The sequence below is a fragment of the Plecotus auritus genome, assembly GCF_963455305.1.
Source record: "Plecotus auritus genome assembly, chromosome: 15".
NCBI classification, from domain to species: domain Eukaryota; kingdom Metazoa; phylum Chordata; class Mammalia; order Chiroptera; family Vespertilionidae; genus Plecotus; species Plecotus auritus.
The window spans coordinates 4450098-4466682 of NC_137781.1; the positions used below are offsets into that span (position 1 = coordinate 4450098).

Below are 16585 nucleotides of genomic sequence, written 5' to 3' on the forward strand. Positions count from 1 at the left end.
CCCCTCGAAAGACCTCTAGCCCGCGCCCCGGAAGTGCGTCACGCCGGCAAGATGGCGGCTGCGGCGGGCCGGCCGGGGGTCCTGGGCCGCCTCTGCCGTGTGCTGCTCTTCCTCTCACAGTTTTATATCTTGTCGGGCGGTGGTGAGTTCAAGGCCGGGGCCACGTCGGGTCTGGGTCTGGCTGGGTGGCCGGGGGACCCCCGAGACCTACAGGAAGAGGGCGGAGGGGTGGCTGGCCGCCGGTCGGGGGACGCCCTTCCGCGCGGGGACACCTGGGCCGCAAGTTCCACCCGGAGAGCTCAGGGGGCGCGGCCCGGGCAGCCGGGCGGGTCCCGACACCGCGCTTTGCTCCCTCGTTGCCCACGGACCTCAATGGGTGTTGACCCTGTTGGCGTCTCATTCTTCCGTTTTCTGAGCAGTGGAGTTGGGAGGGTTTTCACGAGCAAGTCATTGCGTGGCGTGGACCCTGCCTTGACCCACACACGGAGGTTGTCATGCCCCAGGGTAACCTGTTTCTCTGATTGTAGGGTCCTTAAATCTAGAGCATTCGCAGCCGCTGGCCCGGGCAATCAGGGATCCGGGCGCCACGCGCCCTTTCACAATGGTTCCCAGGGCAGCAGGTACTAGACGTTTTGTGTTCCGGGGAATGTGTGTACGTACATCTGCTGGGTTCCCCCTCGCTTTTGGTGGATAACATGTCTTTCAGTATATGAAATCACTTTCCTTCCCCTTCCCTTATTTTGTTTTTAATTGATTTCAGAGAGAGGAAGGGAGACGAATAGAAACACCAATGATGAGAGAGAATCACGGATGGGTTGACTTCTGCACGTCCCCTCCTGGGGATCAAGCCCGCAACCTGGGCATGTGCCCTGACCGGGAATGGAACCGTGACCTCCTCGGTTCATAGGTCGACGCTCAACCACTGAGCCACACCGGCTGGGCTATGTAATATTTCTTTTTTTAAAAAAAATATTTTATTGATTTTTTACAGAGAGGAAGGGAGAGGGATAGAGAGTTAGAAACATCGATGAGAGAGAAACATCGATCAGCTGCCTCCTGCACACCTGCCACCGGGGATGTGCCCGCAACCAAGGTACATGCCCTTGACCGGAATCGAACCTGGGACCTTTCAGTCCGCAGGCTGACGCTCTATCCACTGAGCCACACCGGCCAGGGCTATGTAATATTTCTTACATGAAAAACGATGTGCTTAGAAGCGAGAATTTAATTTTATGAGAATTACTCTATTACAGTGGTGCTGCCAACTTCTGGATGTCCTACCTTCCCCGTGGGCTCCCTTAGTTAGCGTGGGCGTGGAGCGAGGAGCTGGAGCTGGGCTGGGGAGGCTGGGAGTACTGGGCGGGCAGCGGGGGTGGCCCCCTATTGGGGATCAAGCCCCCAACCCGGGCATGTGCCCTGACCGGGAATCGAACCGTGACCTCCTGGTTCCTAGGTCGATGCTCAACCACTGAGCCACCCCGGCCGGGCTCGATGCTTTTTTCTAAGCTTTGGAGCTGTTCATCGGGTCACAGAGCCGGCTGGGGGCAGAGCCCTGCTGTAATTGCCGCTGTGTCTGGGTCCAGCCTTGCTTTTTCCATTCCAGCCTCGTCTCTCCTTGCTAACCATCATGGCCCTGTAACCTTAGAAAGCTGTGTCTGTGTTTTTTAAATGAGCGCTCTGAGTCAGAGAGTAAGCTTCTGTCTGGCCTCTCGCAGAAAGCACCGATATCCCGCCCTACGTGATGAAGTGCCCGAGCAATGGCTTGTGCAGCAGACTCCCTGCCGACTGTGTGGAGTGCAGGACGAACTTCTCCTGTGTCTACGGGAAGCCTGTCACCTTTGACTGCACCGTCAAACCTTCTGTCACCTGTGTTGTAAGTGCTGCCACCGACCTGTTCTAAATAAACTCGCTGTAGACATGGAGCTCTCAGGAGAGTTTAGACTGGACGACGGGAAAAAGTCTAAAAGAAAGTGCTCTGAGTTTTGTAAGTGATATTTTAGGACGAAAGCCAGCTTGGTCCAAAGACTGGAGCTTCCAAGTGAGGTTTGGTTACAAGGGTTCAGATGGCAGCTTTTTAAAATATATGTATATTTTTTATTGATTTCCGAGAGGGGGGGGGGGAGAGAGAGATATCAGTGATGCGTGAGAATCACTGATCAGCTGCCTCCTGCACGCCCCCTACTGGGGATCGAGCTCACAACCCAGGCATGTACCCTGACCCGGAATGGAACCGTGACCTCCTGGTTCATTGGTTACCGCTCAGCCACTGAGCCACGCCGCCTGGTATATTTAAAGGCTTTTAAAATTATGTGTGTTATGGTCTGGCACATCGTACGTACTTAGTGAAAATGGGCAAACTTTGCTGTGGAAGGGGAACCTTTCCAGAATTCACTTTCTTTGTTGCTTGTTTTAGCTTCTTTGACTTTATCTCTCAAAACTGGCTACTTAGTGAGGTGTATATTTATTAACTAGTTTAAAAAACAGTTGCTGCCCCGCCGACGTGGCTCAGTGGCTGAGCGTCGACCTAGGAACCAGGAGGTCACGGTTTGATTCCCTGTCAGGGCACATGCCCGGGTTGTGGGCTCCAACCCCAGTGGAGGGCGTGCAGGAGGCAGCCGATGGGTGATTCTCTGTCATTGATATTTCTATCTCTCCCCCTTCCTCTCTGAAATCAATAATAAAAATATATTTAAAAACAAAGAAACAGTTGCTAAGAAATGTGTCTTTAAACGCATCACTATAAATATGTACAAAAAAGCAGTTTTGCATAAATGAAAAAATGTAATAAATATGATAACTTACAGAGGAAATTGTGTGACCATTTAAAGATGGTTTTAAGAAGTACATATGACAGCCCTAACCTGTTTGGCTCAGTGGATAGAGCGTCAGCCTGCGGACTGAAGGGTCCCGGGTTTGATTCCGGTCAAGGGCATGTACCTTGGTTGCGGGCACATCCCCAGTAGGGGGTGTGCAGGAGGCAGCTGATCGATGTTTCTCTCTCATTGATGTTTCTAACTCTCTATCCCTCTCCCTTCCTCTCTGTAAAAAATCAATAAAATACATTAAAGAAAAAAAAAAGTACGTATGACAATATAATGTCAAGTGCAGGTAAGAAAGGTTACAAAATGCGTTCAGTATAAGTCCGCTTCTATGAACCTGTATTACAGAAGGAAAAAGGGGAAACAAATTAAGATTGGGTCTCCGGAGAGGTTACAGGGTTTGCCCCTGGAACTTCCAAATGTACAGCTTACAGAGAACACCTGCTCCTGTGTAAGCAGAAAACAAAATGGCTGCTAGCAGTGGAATTGAGAAGTCTGGTCTCAGCAGCTCAGGCCCCCAGGGAACATGTGCTGAGGCCCTGCTCGTGGGGCTCCTGAGTTGAGGGATTTCCTGGGGTGCCTGTGGGTGCATCACGAGCCCCTGTTGGAAGCAGCCGGGACAGCCCTGGACGGTCGTGGGGACATTAGGGGCGATTTGAGGCTGATGGGGTCTGGGCTCGACTCCAAACTTGCAGTTCAGTGACCTGGAACAGATATCCCATCTGTCCTTCCAGCTGGGCACGCTCTGGCTTTGTAAAACTTTTTACTTTTTAAAGAAAATATATTTTATTGATTTTTTACAGAGAGGAAGGGAGAGGGAGAGAGAGTCAGAAACATTGATGAGAGAGAAACATCGATCAGCCGCCTCCTGCACACCCCCCACTGGGGATGTGCCCGCAACCAAGGTACACGCCCTTGACCGGAATCGAACCCGGGACTCTTAAGTCCGCAGACAGACGCTCCATCCACTGAGCCAAACCGGCCAGGGCAATTTTTTACTTTTTGTATAAAAGTATGCTTGGTTGTTATTACAGAGTTAGCCAGGTAAAAGGGATGAGCTAATCTGCCCACCCTGAAATAACCTTAGTGATTTTGATGTGCATTTCTCTAGATCCATGGTCGGCAAACTGCGGCTCGCGAGCCACATGCGGCTCTTTGGCCCCTTGAGTGTGGCTCTTCCACAAAATACCACAGCCTGGGCAAGTCTGTTTTGAAGAAGTGGCGTTAGAAGAAGTTTAAGTTTAAAAATTTTGGCTCTCAAAAGAAATTTCAGTCGTTATACTGTTGATATTTGGCTCTGTTGACTAATGAGTTTGCTGACCACTGCTCTAGATATTTTTTCTTTGTATTTACGAGTGTATATTTTTATGATTATAGGATCATACCATATGCACCGAGTGGCCAGATTATTATGATCTCTGAACGCATAATAATCTGGTCACTCAGTGTATATCCTATACAATAAAAGGCTAATATGCAAATTGTCCCCTCTACCAGGAGTTCGACCAGCAGGCAGGCTGGCCAACCGCCCATGGCCCCTCCTCCTGGCCAGGCTGGCTGGACCCCACCCATGCACGAATTCATGCACTGGGCCTCTAATATATACACACACACACTGAGTGGCCAGATTATTATGCGTTCAGAGATCATAATAATCTGGCCACTCAGTGTATATTTGCTTTGGATACATAATGGTTTGTGTCCAAATATTTTCTTGCCACTTCCTGCCAGATCATGAAGTATCTGGCACACTGTGTGCCATATGACTGCGTAGTTTTGTTGACATCTTAATAAGCTACTCTGTGATGACTGATGATTTCTGTGTCCTTTGCCACATAGGATCAGGACTTCAGATCCCAAAAGCACTTCGTCATCAACATGACTTGCCGATTTTGCTGGCAGCTTCCCGAGACTGACTACGAGTGCTCCAACTCCACCAGCTGCATGACGGTGTCCTGTCCTCGCCAGCGCTACACCGCCAACTGCACGGTGCGGGACCACGTGCATTGCCTGGGTGAGTCGGGGTCCGCGAGACTGGGGAGCAAGATGTTTCAAGAACCCAGTCCACATTATTTCACCAGAAGCATTCATCAGCACTTGGGAGCTCTGCCAAGCTGCATTAATATGAAAAGGAACCATAAAAATCCAGAAGGTTTGCCATGCTCTTATTTTTTAAAATGTAGCAATAAAACGAGACAAAATCCGTAAGGTCTGAAGTTTAATTTACTGTCATTGAATAGTTTATTACTTTTTAGAGAGAGAAACATTCATGTGAGACCATAACTTTGATCTGCTGCCTCCTGTATGCTCCCTACTGGGCATGTGTCCTGACCGGGAATTGAATCGTGACCTCCTGGTTCAGAGGTTGACGCTCAACCACGGAGCCACACTGGCCGGGCCTGACCTAACATTCAAATTTTAAATCTGCGCTTAGGGATGATCAGGTCTTCCTTTTTACCGTTCACCGTAGCGGGCATTGTTGTAAGGAGGCTGACTTTGAGGTTTTTAGTTACAAGGCCACTAGTTCCGTCAAGTCTCTGTGTAAGATCATGTTTGTACCCAGGTGTCTAAGTGGAGAGTTTTCTTTTCCTTAAAGGTAACCGGACGTTTCCCAAGATGCTCTACTGCAACTGGACCGGCGGCTACAAGTGGTCCACGGCCCTGGCTCTGAGGTGAGCTAGAGGGCGGTGGGAACTTGGTGGGGTCAGTGGAACCTTCCAGACACTGAGCGCAGACCGGCTCCTCCTCAGCCCCGAGGAAACAGCTGTGGGAGGTGCTCGGGTCGGAGCAGACCCTTCGTGGATTAGGGCAGGAGTTTCCTCTCTCCCAGGGAGCCCGCACGTGACTTAGCGGAGTCCCTACAGAGCATCCGAGCCACTGCGGGTCCCCGGCCTGAACGTACCGTGAGCCAGTAAGCCCTGCGTGCTGTTTGCAATAGGCGGATTTCCGATGTGCGTTCTTAACTTTCTCCTTTGTTATAAAAGTGCTCCGTGCTCCTTACTGACCACAGAAAGGTGAAAATGATCAAAGGAAAACGGTAAAAACCACCTATCACCCCACCACCCTGAAATAATTATAGACTTATATTTTCACATGCTTGTATTTGTTCAACTTTTCAGCAGTTTTGCAAAAAAAAAAAAAAAAAAAAAAAAGTGCTTAAGCGATGCACTCATGCCAGCGCTGTGCCCCCTCCAGCTGAGGGTTCAGCGTTAGAGCCGAGACCCTGTGGCCGCAGCCTGGCCCGGCGGGGCTGGCCGGTGCCGGTGTGGTTGGAGCTGGGCCAGGTGTGCTGTTCTCTTGACTCACATCCTCTGGAACGACCCATCGCAGACGCTGTAAGAGAAATCCCGTGAGAACCTGTCCGAATAGTGTTAGGTCTTAGCATGGGGAGGAATCTTGAAAGCCATTTATTCCTAACACTAAGTTTTTTAAAAATGTATTTTTAGTGATTTCAGAGAGGAAGGGAGGAGCGGGAGAGAGAAACATCAATGATGAGAGAGAGAAGAACATCATGGATTGGCTGCCTCCTGCACACGCCTTACTGGGGATCGAGCCCACAGCCCAGGCATGTGCCCTGAACAGAAATTGAACTGCAACCTCTTGGTTCACAAGGCGACGCTTAACCTGTGAGCCACGCCGGCTGGGCCCTAACACTAAATTTTCAGAGATGAGTGACTGAAGCAGCTGGACCCGGGGCAGAGGGGTGGTGGGCTGCCTGCCTCCCGGTGCCAACGCGTGACTCCATGCTCACGCTTTGTTCTAGGGATGTGCTGTTTTCCAGAATAAAATGCAAAGAGGGCATTGCTTTTCTTTAAAGAGAAACTGTAGGTTTCAGTCCAGCTAAAGGTCGTATGTTTACTGTGGAAATTTGAAGTCTCTGGCCCGTGATTACAGCTGGCCCTGAACGACACGGGGGTGGGGGTGTCCGCCCCCCGCAGTCAAAATCCGTGTCTAACTTAAAGCCAGCCCCTCACACACGCTGATCCCACCAAGGATCGGAGATCGGAAATATTTGGTGTTGCAAAGCGTGTACTAGTCGTGTGATCCCACAGAGGGTGGGGGTCAGGAGATCCCTTCCCAGGTGTGGCCCAGCGGGGTCATGGAGCCACACCTGGCCGGGCGGTGGGGGGCGTCTGGTGGATCCGGTCCTGTTTGGTCTTCCAGCATCACCCTCGGTGGCTTCGGCGCGGACCGGTTCTACCTGGGCCAGTGGAGAGAAGGCCTCGGCAAGCTCTTCAGCTTCGGCGGCCTGGGGATCTGGACGCTCATTGATGTCCTGCTGATCGGAGTCGGCTACGTGGGGCCAGCAGACGGCTCTCTCTACATTTAGCGGCGATCTGTGGTTCGGGGAGGAGCGGCGCCTAGAAGAAGGCCTTGGCCCGGAGGAAGTGATGTCGCGAGTGACGTGGTGGTATGTTTTTAATGTACAGCATCTGTACGTGGCCTGCCTTGATGAAGGTAAAACGAAAGAAGAAAACACTGCACCGTGCTTCTCTGGAATTCGGTTTCATTTGCCTGAAGTGTATTTTTTTTCTGTGAAAAAACTGGGACTCGATTAACCTGGAGGAACACACTGCAGCGATCGGAAACGGATTTAGTTCCCGTGGCTTCGTTTTCTGTTGCTTAAGTTGAAGTGTATCGCTCGGCTCTCGGCCTGGACGGGCTCGGCCCGCACGAGCCTTTCCGCTGTGACGCGGGAAGTGGGCCGGTTTGTTCTTTAGCCCAATAACTGACCACCCGCACGTCAGTGCTCCGTGAGTTACGCGATGTCGTATGTATGTCTGGTCTTCGTCGGTGACTGTTTAAAGTGACCTAGAGCTTTCAGGTCTGGTGGCTGTGGTTCGAACCTGATTAGTAACGTAAAAGGTTGTGAGGGGACGGAGAAGTTAATAAAGTTATAACTGGCTTTAAGAAGCATTAGAGACTGTTTTCTGTATTCATAGACCATCTTGAGTAATCGTAGCAGCTGTTACCATTAACAAGTAAAGGTGCCCTCGCCGGTTTGGCCTGGGGACTAAAGGGTCCCGGGTTCCATTCCGGTCAAGGGCACGTACCTCAGTTGCAGGCTCGACCCCCGGCCCTGGTTGGGCTGCATGCAGGAGGTTGATGTGTCCTCTCACCTGGATGTTTCTCTCTGTCTCTCCCCCTTCCCTTCCACTCCCTCAAAATCAATGGAAAAATATCCTTGGGTGAGATTAACAAAAAAAGTGGTGAAATGTGTCTTTCTCTCTGAAATCAATCTAAGAAAGAAAAGCTATTTAAATATATATATATATATATATATATATATGTTTTTATTGATTTCCAGAGAGAGAAATACCGATGTGAAAGCAAAACATCAATCGGCTGCCTTCTGCACACCCCCACTGGGGATTGAGCCGCAACCCAACTGGGAATTGAACCGGCATCCTTTCGGTGCACGGGACAGTGCCCAACCAACTGAGCTACACCGGCCAAGGCAGGAAAAGCAATTATTAACCCAAAATGGGTTTTACAAAGGTTTCTCACAAAACGCTCCGACTCAGCATTTTCCTTTCGAATGGGGCATCTGTGAACAGGGAGAAGGGTTAACCGGCCTGTCAGATTGGGAAGCTGTGAAGTCGTTTTGGAGACTATCTCCAAAAATCTCCTGGGGTTTTCTTCACCAGGTTATTCATTGCCGTTTACCTATAAGGGGACTGTGGATACCTTGCCCTTGAAAATCTGCTCAGGTGTGTCTTGGTGTCGCCGAATTGCAGTTCCAGCTCCGGCCACTAGGTGGCGCGTTCCCTTTTATATTTGCGCTCTGAGATCAGCCCCACAACACAGATCTGCTGGCGGGGTGGGCTGAGTCCTGACTCCCAGCTCCCTGGGGCTCTGAGATGGGGGTGTCCCTGTGCCCCTGAACCCCGACTCCAGCCTGCTCTCCCCTCCTACAGGCTCTGACTTCATTGGGTGACGAGGCAATCGACGACGTGTCAGCTCAGCCAGAGCATTTCGATGTCTGGTGATGCTGTTAATGGCACCGTTCTGCTGTGATTGACCCCATGCGCCTTTGTCCCACAGCGGCCCATGGGGCGGCCCATCTTCCGCAGGCCGGGAGGCCACGAGGCCCCAGAGGAGTGGGGAGCGGGGTGTGGGAGGCTGTGGGTAAGTTTGAAGTTGTTTCTGATAAAGGGTTCATTTGTAAGTTTGAGTGATGACCGTTATCTGGAAAATTAGATTCCGGCACCTCCTGCCAGGGCTGAATTAACGAGGTGTCACTTGGGTGAACTCACTCCTTTATCAAGATCTCCTTTATGACGTCTAATGGGAGCCCGGCAGACAGCGCCCGGGGTGTTCATCCCGCAATTAGCACGTTTGGCTGTTTCTAGAATCCCCGCTGCTCTGGGTGCAGGGTCAGAGGCCCCACCGCCGCAGGCGGAGTCGTCACCATAGCACACACTCAGCTCACACACATGCTCACACATTCACACACGTGCACACACTCAGCTCACACACATGCTCACATTCACACACGTGCACACACATGCACACATGTTCACGTGCACACAGCTCACACACATGCTCATTCACACATGCACACACTCAGATTACACACATGCTCACATTCACACACAGCTCACACACACACACACACCTGCTCACATTCACACTGAGTCATACACACGTGCACATGCACACTCACATATGCATACACACAGGCACACACAAGCACACTCACACCTGCTTACACACACTCACACCTGCTCACTCAGTCACACACACACACACACAAAACTTTCCGTCGGTACCTGCTCTAATCAGCCAAACCCCAGGAAAACTATGGCACCAGCCCTCCCCATGCCGAGTAGGTGAGCCTCCACTCCCAGCCAGGCCTGTGGGCAGAGCAGTTGGACGTCCCTGGTGGGTAGAGCCAGAGGAGGCCGAGCCGGGAGCCGGGCCTGTCGGTAGGAATTCTCCCCGACAATTCAGATGAAGATGCGGCCCCAAAGCAAGTGTGTGTCGCTGTTTGGTGTATGCTCCACCCGGGGCGGGAAACCTTTACACGTGCAACTCCAAGTTAGGATGGGCACTGGCCTGGCATTTATCCGGGTCCCGTCTCCAGCCGGCTGGGCACCTGTGAGCATCGATCGCAGTCGGTGGCATTGAGCAGCAAGTAGCAGAATATAATACCATCGTGTGCAATACAGGAGCTATTATCTAATCCGACAAGAGGCAGGGCATCCGGCCGGCGTGGCTCCGTGGTTGAGCGTCAACCTAGGAACCAGGAGGTCACAGTTCGATTCCCGGTCAGGGCACATGCCCAGGTTGTGGGCTCGATCCCCAGTGTGGAGCATACAGGAGGCAGCCGATCCATGATTCTCTCTCATCATGGATGTTTCTCTCTCTCTCTCTCCCTCTCCCTTCCTCTCTGAAACCAATAAAAATATTTTTTTTAAAAAAAAAGAAAAAGAGCCCTAACCGGTTTGGCTCAGTGGATAGAGCGTGGGCCTGCGGACTGAAGGGTCCCAGGTTCAATTCCCGGTCAAGGGCATGTGCCTTGGTTGCGGGCACATCCCCAGTGGGGGGTGTGCAGGAGGCAGCTGATCGATGTTTCTCTCTCATCGATGTTTCTGGCTCTCTATCCCTCTCCCTTCCTCTCGGTGAAGAAAATCAATAAAATATATTAAAAGAAAAGGAAAAGAATGGGGCATGGTCTCAAGACACCTGGCCCCGTACCTGCCGCACCGCCTCCATCTCTAAGGCACGGAAACTCAAGCCCCCAGGCTCCCTCAGAACTTCCCATGGCCATGACGGGCCAGCCGCGGGGGCCTGAGGACCCCGTGACGCGTGAGCGGTCAGTGTGATGAGCAGAAATAAGTAGGCGATGAGACCGACATCGGCAAGCACAGCCTCGCTCTCCATCCCCAGCGAGGTCCTGGGAACATCCTTCATCCGTGCCCCGGGGACCTGGGAGATGGCCAGACACCCCCGCGTGCGTGCGTGTGGTGCGCTGGGAGTGCCCGTTAAGTTCCTCCTGCAGTTGAGGGGCCGTATTTGGTTGGCTGTCTCGGTCAGCTTTAGGATATTGGTTTGGAAAAGGGTCATAAATTTTCTTTTCAATTAGGTTTCTGTGGCTTTTCTAGCACAACGTGCCCCTGCAGAGAGGCTACGCCTGATGCTCGAGTCACAGAGAAGGATGGGTGACAGAGACAAGGCCTCCAGCCTGGCCGGCGTGGCTCAGGGCTTGAGCGTCGACCTAGGAACCAGGAGGTCACGGTTCGATTGCCGGTCAGGGCACAGGCCCGGGTTACAGGCTGGATCCCCAGTAGGGGGCGTGCAGGAGTCAGCCGGTCCATGATTCCCTCTCATCATGGATGTTTCTCTTTCTCCCTCTCCTTTCTTCTCCATTCTCTCTCTCTTTTTTTTTTTAAAGACAAAATCTTTATATATATATATATATATATATATATATATATATATATATATATTATTGATTTTTTTACAGAGAGGAAGAGAGAGGGATAGAGAGCTAGAAACATCGATGAGAGAGAAACATCAATGAGAGAGAAACATCCATCAGCTGCCTCCTGCACACTCCCTACTGGGGATGTGCCCGCAACCAAGGTCCATGCCCTTGACCGGAATCGAACCTGGGACCCTTGAGTCCGCAGGCCGTTGCTCTATCCACTGAGCCACACCGGTCAGGGCTTCTTCTCCATTCTCTTTGGGGTCCATTGTGGCCTTAGAGGTGGCTATTTGGGGGCCCCCTCTGGACACCCACAATGGGAGGGTAATGACCCCCGAGGCACCCCCATATGTTGATGCAGTAAATGTGTGGTTGGGAGTTGCCGCTTGGGGACCGGAGTCTCTGTAGGCTTGAAGTCCCGGTTCCCAGTGGGTCTAAATGGGCTTTTCTAGCCGAGACCGGGCCCACGGCTCTTTTCGGAATCCACGTCCGGCCACTGACGGCTGCGAGCAAACCCCCAAACCTCAGATCCCCACCGACTGACTGAGCACCAAAGGCTCCCCGCCGGGAGGCTGACCCAGCAGCATTGGTCAAGCGGCTCTCCATGGGGAGTCTGTGACATCCATAAATCACTGCTTTCGGGGGAGGGAGGGACAGGTGAGCCACGGGAAGGGTTTTTTCGGGGGGGGGGGAAGAGGGACAGTACTTGGCTTCCATTTTCCAGGGATGGCCCGCATATTCCCCGCAGGAAATGCCCTGGGCTTTTCCTCGCTTCCCTGCCAACGTTCCTTGATCTTCACCGGAACGAGGGGGGCTCCCGGGATCCCTCACTCGCCCGCGTCTCCGTGACATTCTTTCCATATTGTGATTTACGGACCGGCTCTCCCTGCTGACTGCTTTCTTTCTTTCTTCTCTCTTTTTTTTTTTTTTTTTTTAGAGAAAGAGAGGAAGACACAGAGAGAGAAACATCCATGATGAGAGAGAATCACGGATCGGCTGCCTCCTGCACGCCCCCCTACTGGGGATTGAGCCCACAACCCGGGCATGTGCCCTGACCGGGAATCGAACCGTGACCTCCTGGCTCCTAGGTCCACGCTCAACCACTGAGCCATCCCAGCCGGGCTGGACGCCCCTTCTTCCGTCCTCAGTTCCCACTCACCGCGGGACCACTGTTCCCACCACCACGGCCCCTGTGCCGGTCCCTGTTGTCACTGCCTCCTGCCTGGATCCCCGCGGACCCTCCTGCGTCCCCTGTGTCCCTGCAGCCTTGTCCAGCTCACACACAGACCCTGTCACAGAGGCTCATGTCTCCCTGTGCTGTGCCAAGCCCCCTCCTCCCCCCCCAGCTCCCTAGCTCCCACCGAGACAGAGCCACAGCCCCTATGAGGGTGACAGGCCAGCGTGACCCACCCTGCCCCCCAGGGACATCATGCCCCTGGCCATGCTCCCCACGTGGCTACCCCCAGCCTCAAGGCCTGCCGCCCCCTCTAGGGCTCCCGACCTCATTTCCTGCCTCTCACATGTCACCAGGGCGGAGGGCCCCACCCACCCAGCCAGCCACCGCCAGCCCATGTAATTGCCGCCTCCCAGGGCCCCTCTGTCCTCTTTCCTGCTGCCTTTTCCTCTCCATCACGTCTCCGTGTGTGTGTGTGTGTGTGTGTGCGCGCGTTTCATTAAGTGCCCTGTTTACGTCTGCCTCCCCCGTGAGAACCTAACAGAATGTCCACCCCGGGAGAACAGGGCGTGGGTCTGTGTGGCTCCCGCCTGCGTCCCCGGGGCCCAGTTCCCCGCCACCCCAGTGCTGCTGAGCGAGGGAGCCTTCGGCTCAGAGCAGCTGCCCTGCTCCCTGCCAGGCGACCGCGTCTCACAGGGCGCACGCGGTCGGGGCGCACGCTGTCAGGGCGCACGCGGTCGGGGCTCATCCACGGGATAGAAAAGGTGCCGCGTGGGCGGAGCTCCCCAATCACACGCAAAACTGTCCACGGGTAACAGGCAGGCCAGTCAGCGACCGAGAGACCCGACCGAGTGACGATGGCCCCTCAGCACGCCCACAGGTAACGGCGTCAAAGGCTCTGCGTTCAGAGACGCCCTTGGAGCCGGGCTGGGCCCCGGCCGGCGTGGCTCCGTGGCTGAGGGTCGACCTAGGAACCAGGAGGTCGCGGTTCGATCCCTGATCAGGGCACATGCCCGGGTTGCAGGCTCGGTCCCCAGAGGCGGGTGTGCAGGAGGCAGCCGATCCATACTTCTCTCTCATCATGGATGTTTCTATCTCTCTCTCTCTCCCTCTCCCTTCCTCTCTGAAATCAATAAGATATATTTTAAGAAAATTGTAAAAAGAAATAAATGGGCCCCAAGGAGCGCAGAGCCATGGCGCGGGCAGACAGGGGCGCTCTGCCCGCCCCAGCCACACCCAGGAGCGAGCAGGTGCAGGCTGGGGGTGGCTCCCACGCGCCCCTCCAAACTTCAGTTCCCACGAACGCCTTCACTGCTGCCTGGGGGTCTCCTTCTCCTCTGCCCTGAGCCAAACACCAGCTCCCCCCCATGGCTCGTCCCTCCTGGCCTCGCGGGCCACGTGGCCACAGCGGCTCCCGCGCCAGGACCACGGACAGCGCACAGCGCACAGCGCACGTCCACGTGCCCCGCCCGCAGTGGGTGCTCTGTGCGGCCACCGAGTGAGGATGTGTGATGGACACGGGGAGGGACGACTCTCTTGACCCGAAATGTGACCCTGTTTTCCATTCGGGATCCCCCGAACCTGGCGGGATAAACCCCACTCCCAAACTCAGCAGCCACAGGAATCGCCACGTTCTCCGTTTCTCAAGGACTGAGCTAGGGTTTGTGTGTGTGTGTGTGTGTGTGTGTGTGTGTGTGTGTGTTTTAGAGAGAGTGGAAGGGAGAGGGAGAGACAGAGAGAGAGAAACATGGATGCGAGAGAGACACATCGATTGGTTGCCTCCCTCACGTGGCCTGACCAGGGTCGGGGATGGAGCCTGCAACCAAGGTACGTGCTTTTTTTTTTTAATTTTTTAAAAAATATATATATATTTTTATTGATTTCAGAGAGGAAGGGAGAGGGAGAGAGAGAGAGAGAGAGAGAAACATCAATGATGAGAGAGAGAATCATTGATCGGCTGCCTCTTGCACACCCCCTGCTAAGGATCGAACCCACAACCCCGGGCATGTGCCCTTGACTGGAATCGAACCCGGGACCCTTCAGTCTACAGGCGGACACTGTATCCACTGAGCCACACCAGCCAGGGCGAGGTACGTCCTCTTGATGGGAATCGAACCCAGGACCCTTCCGTCCACAGGCCAATGCTCTGTCCACTGAACCAAACCAGCCCGGGCATCTTTATAAAAATATTTTTTAAAAACATTTTTTTTTTAAAGACGCCTATCCCGCAGTCCCTGCACACAGTCCCGCCTGCCACCTGTGGGGATGGCCTGTCCCGGCGTCCCTGCCGGCCCCAGGGTGACCCCGGCGACCTTCAAACCAGCCCGTGACTCTCCCACCCGGCAGAGCCGCGCTGCCCTCCAGCACCTGCCCGGGGCTGCTGCCAGGGATCCCGCCTGGGCCCAGCAGCTGTGGCTGCGCGGTGGAGCGTCGACCTATGACCCACGAGGTCACGGTGCAGGAGACCAGAGCCCAGCCCCGCCGGGGCCCGCAGGACGCAGCTGCCCCGGTGACGACGGCCCGGCTGACTCGCCAGGAGCCACCTCCCAGGCCCAGCTGCAGGGCTGGGTTTCCTGCAGACGACGATGCTGGAGTGGGGCCGCCCACCCCGTGACCGTGTTGATCATTCTCCCCGACCCCAGGGACGGCTGTGGGCCTCCCGCCCCTGCCCCTGCAGCCTCGAGGTCTGAGCTGCTGCGGTTCCCCAAACTCCAGACACGCCAGCAGCTGGGCGTCCCCTGACGATCCCCCCCACCCCCGCGCCCGCCCGCCCACCCCAAGCCTTGAGCCATCTGCAGGGTTTGCTAATCTCTCCCGTAAACAGTTGTTTTCCCAGCGTTAAATATTAACAGAGAGCGGCCGGCTCACGGCCGCGCTCTAAATATTGAAGTCATCGCCATTCTGTCCCGACGCGACCCACCGGCGGCCCAGCTCCTCGGCCTCCCTGGTGACCGTGCGGAGGGAAGCAGCAAACCTTCGCACTCCTCAGATTCCTCTGTTACTCCCTTTCTCTCCCCACCCCTCTCGCTCTCACTCTCATTCTCTCTCTGGCACGAATTTCCTGGTCCCAGACAGAGGACCCACTCATTAACCGTGGATCTTAGCATCCCCAGCATAAGATTGTTTTTTGGGCCCAAACCGGTTTGACTCAGTGGATAGAGCGTCGGCCTGCGGACTGAAGGGTCCCAGGTTCGATTCCGGTCAAGGGCATGTACCTTGGTTGTGGGCACATCCCCAGTGGGGGGTGTGCAGGAGGCAGCTGATTGATGTTTCTCTCTATCCCTCTCCCTTCCTCTCTGTAAAAAATCAATAAAATATATATTTAAAAAAAGATTGTTTTTTGATAATATGTTTGTTTGTTTGTTTAAAGGGAGAGGGACAGAGAGATGGAAACATCCATGATGAGAGAGAATCATGGATCGGCTGCCTCCTGCACACCCCCTACTGGGGATCCAGCCCGCAACCCAGGCATGTGCCCTTGACCGGGAATGGAACCCGGGACCCTTCAGTCCACAGGCTGATGCTCTATCCCCTCAGCCACACCGGCTAGGGCTGATAATGTTTTTATTGATTTTAGAGAAGGAAGGGAGGGGGAGAGAGGAGGAGAGAGAGAGAGAAACATCCATGATGAGAGAGAATCATGGATCGGCTGCCTCCTCCACGCCCCACACTGGGGATCAAACACGCAACCCAGGCATGTGCCCTTGACCGGAATCGAACGGTGACCTCCTGGTTCCTAGGTCGACGCCCAACCACTGAGCCACACCGGCCGGGCTTGTTTCTAACCGGAGAAAAGCGAAGTGGCTGTCTCGTGTCTCCTCAGACCCTGTCAGCAAAGCCTATGGCTGGGCCCCAACACACCAACAGCGTGCGACAGAGCCACGGCCTGGCGGCCAGCTCTCGTCGGGGGGAGAGCAGGGAGGCATCCGGTGTGCGCGCAGGGTCCGCCGTGGGTGCGAGGGGCGGCCGTCCGGCCAGGCCAGCTGGACACCGGGTCACTCGTTCGCTGTCAGACCATCTGAGAAAAGTGCTCGCGCGCTGCAGAGCCAATGGATGGGTCCGCAGGGAGGAGAGCGGCCGAGCCCGCAGCTCAGAACGTTGTCAGAGGTGGGCGTCTGGGGTCGGGGGGGCCGTCCCAGGGGCACGGGCTTGCGAGCTGGC

General features: G+C 54.4%; 1 protein-coding gene across 6 annotated transcripts; it reads left to right on the plus strand.

Annotated features, from left to right (window-relative positions):
• Nucleotides 1-20: 20 nt before the first annotated feature.
• Nucleotides 21-7736, plus strand: TM2D3 (TM2 domain containing 3). Of its 6 annotated transcripts, XR_013959668.1 has the most exons (7): nt 24-142; nt 528-620; nt 1716-1873; nt 4659-4833; nt 5416-5491; nt 5650-6154; nt 6984-7728. XR_013959668.1 is itself a non-coding variant. In XM_080651466.1 (6 exons), exons 1-6 carry the CDS (start codon nt 52-54, stop codon nt 7147-7149), a joined length of 759 nt encoding a protein of 252 aa, XP_080507592.1. In that variant the 5' UTR covers nt 24-51; the 3' UTR covers nt 7150-7736. The 6 variants fall into 6 exon arrangements, 5 of the variants coding, with proteins under 5 accessions (XP_080507591.1, XP_080507592.1, XP_080507589.1 ...); XM_080651466.1 differs by lacking the exon at nt 5650-6154 and having other exon boundaries at nt 6984-7736; XM_080651463.1 differs by lacking the exon at nt 5650-6154 and having other exon boundaries at nt 4659-4971; nt 6984-7735.
• The last annotated feature ends 8849 nt before the right edge of the window (nt 7737-16585 follow it).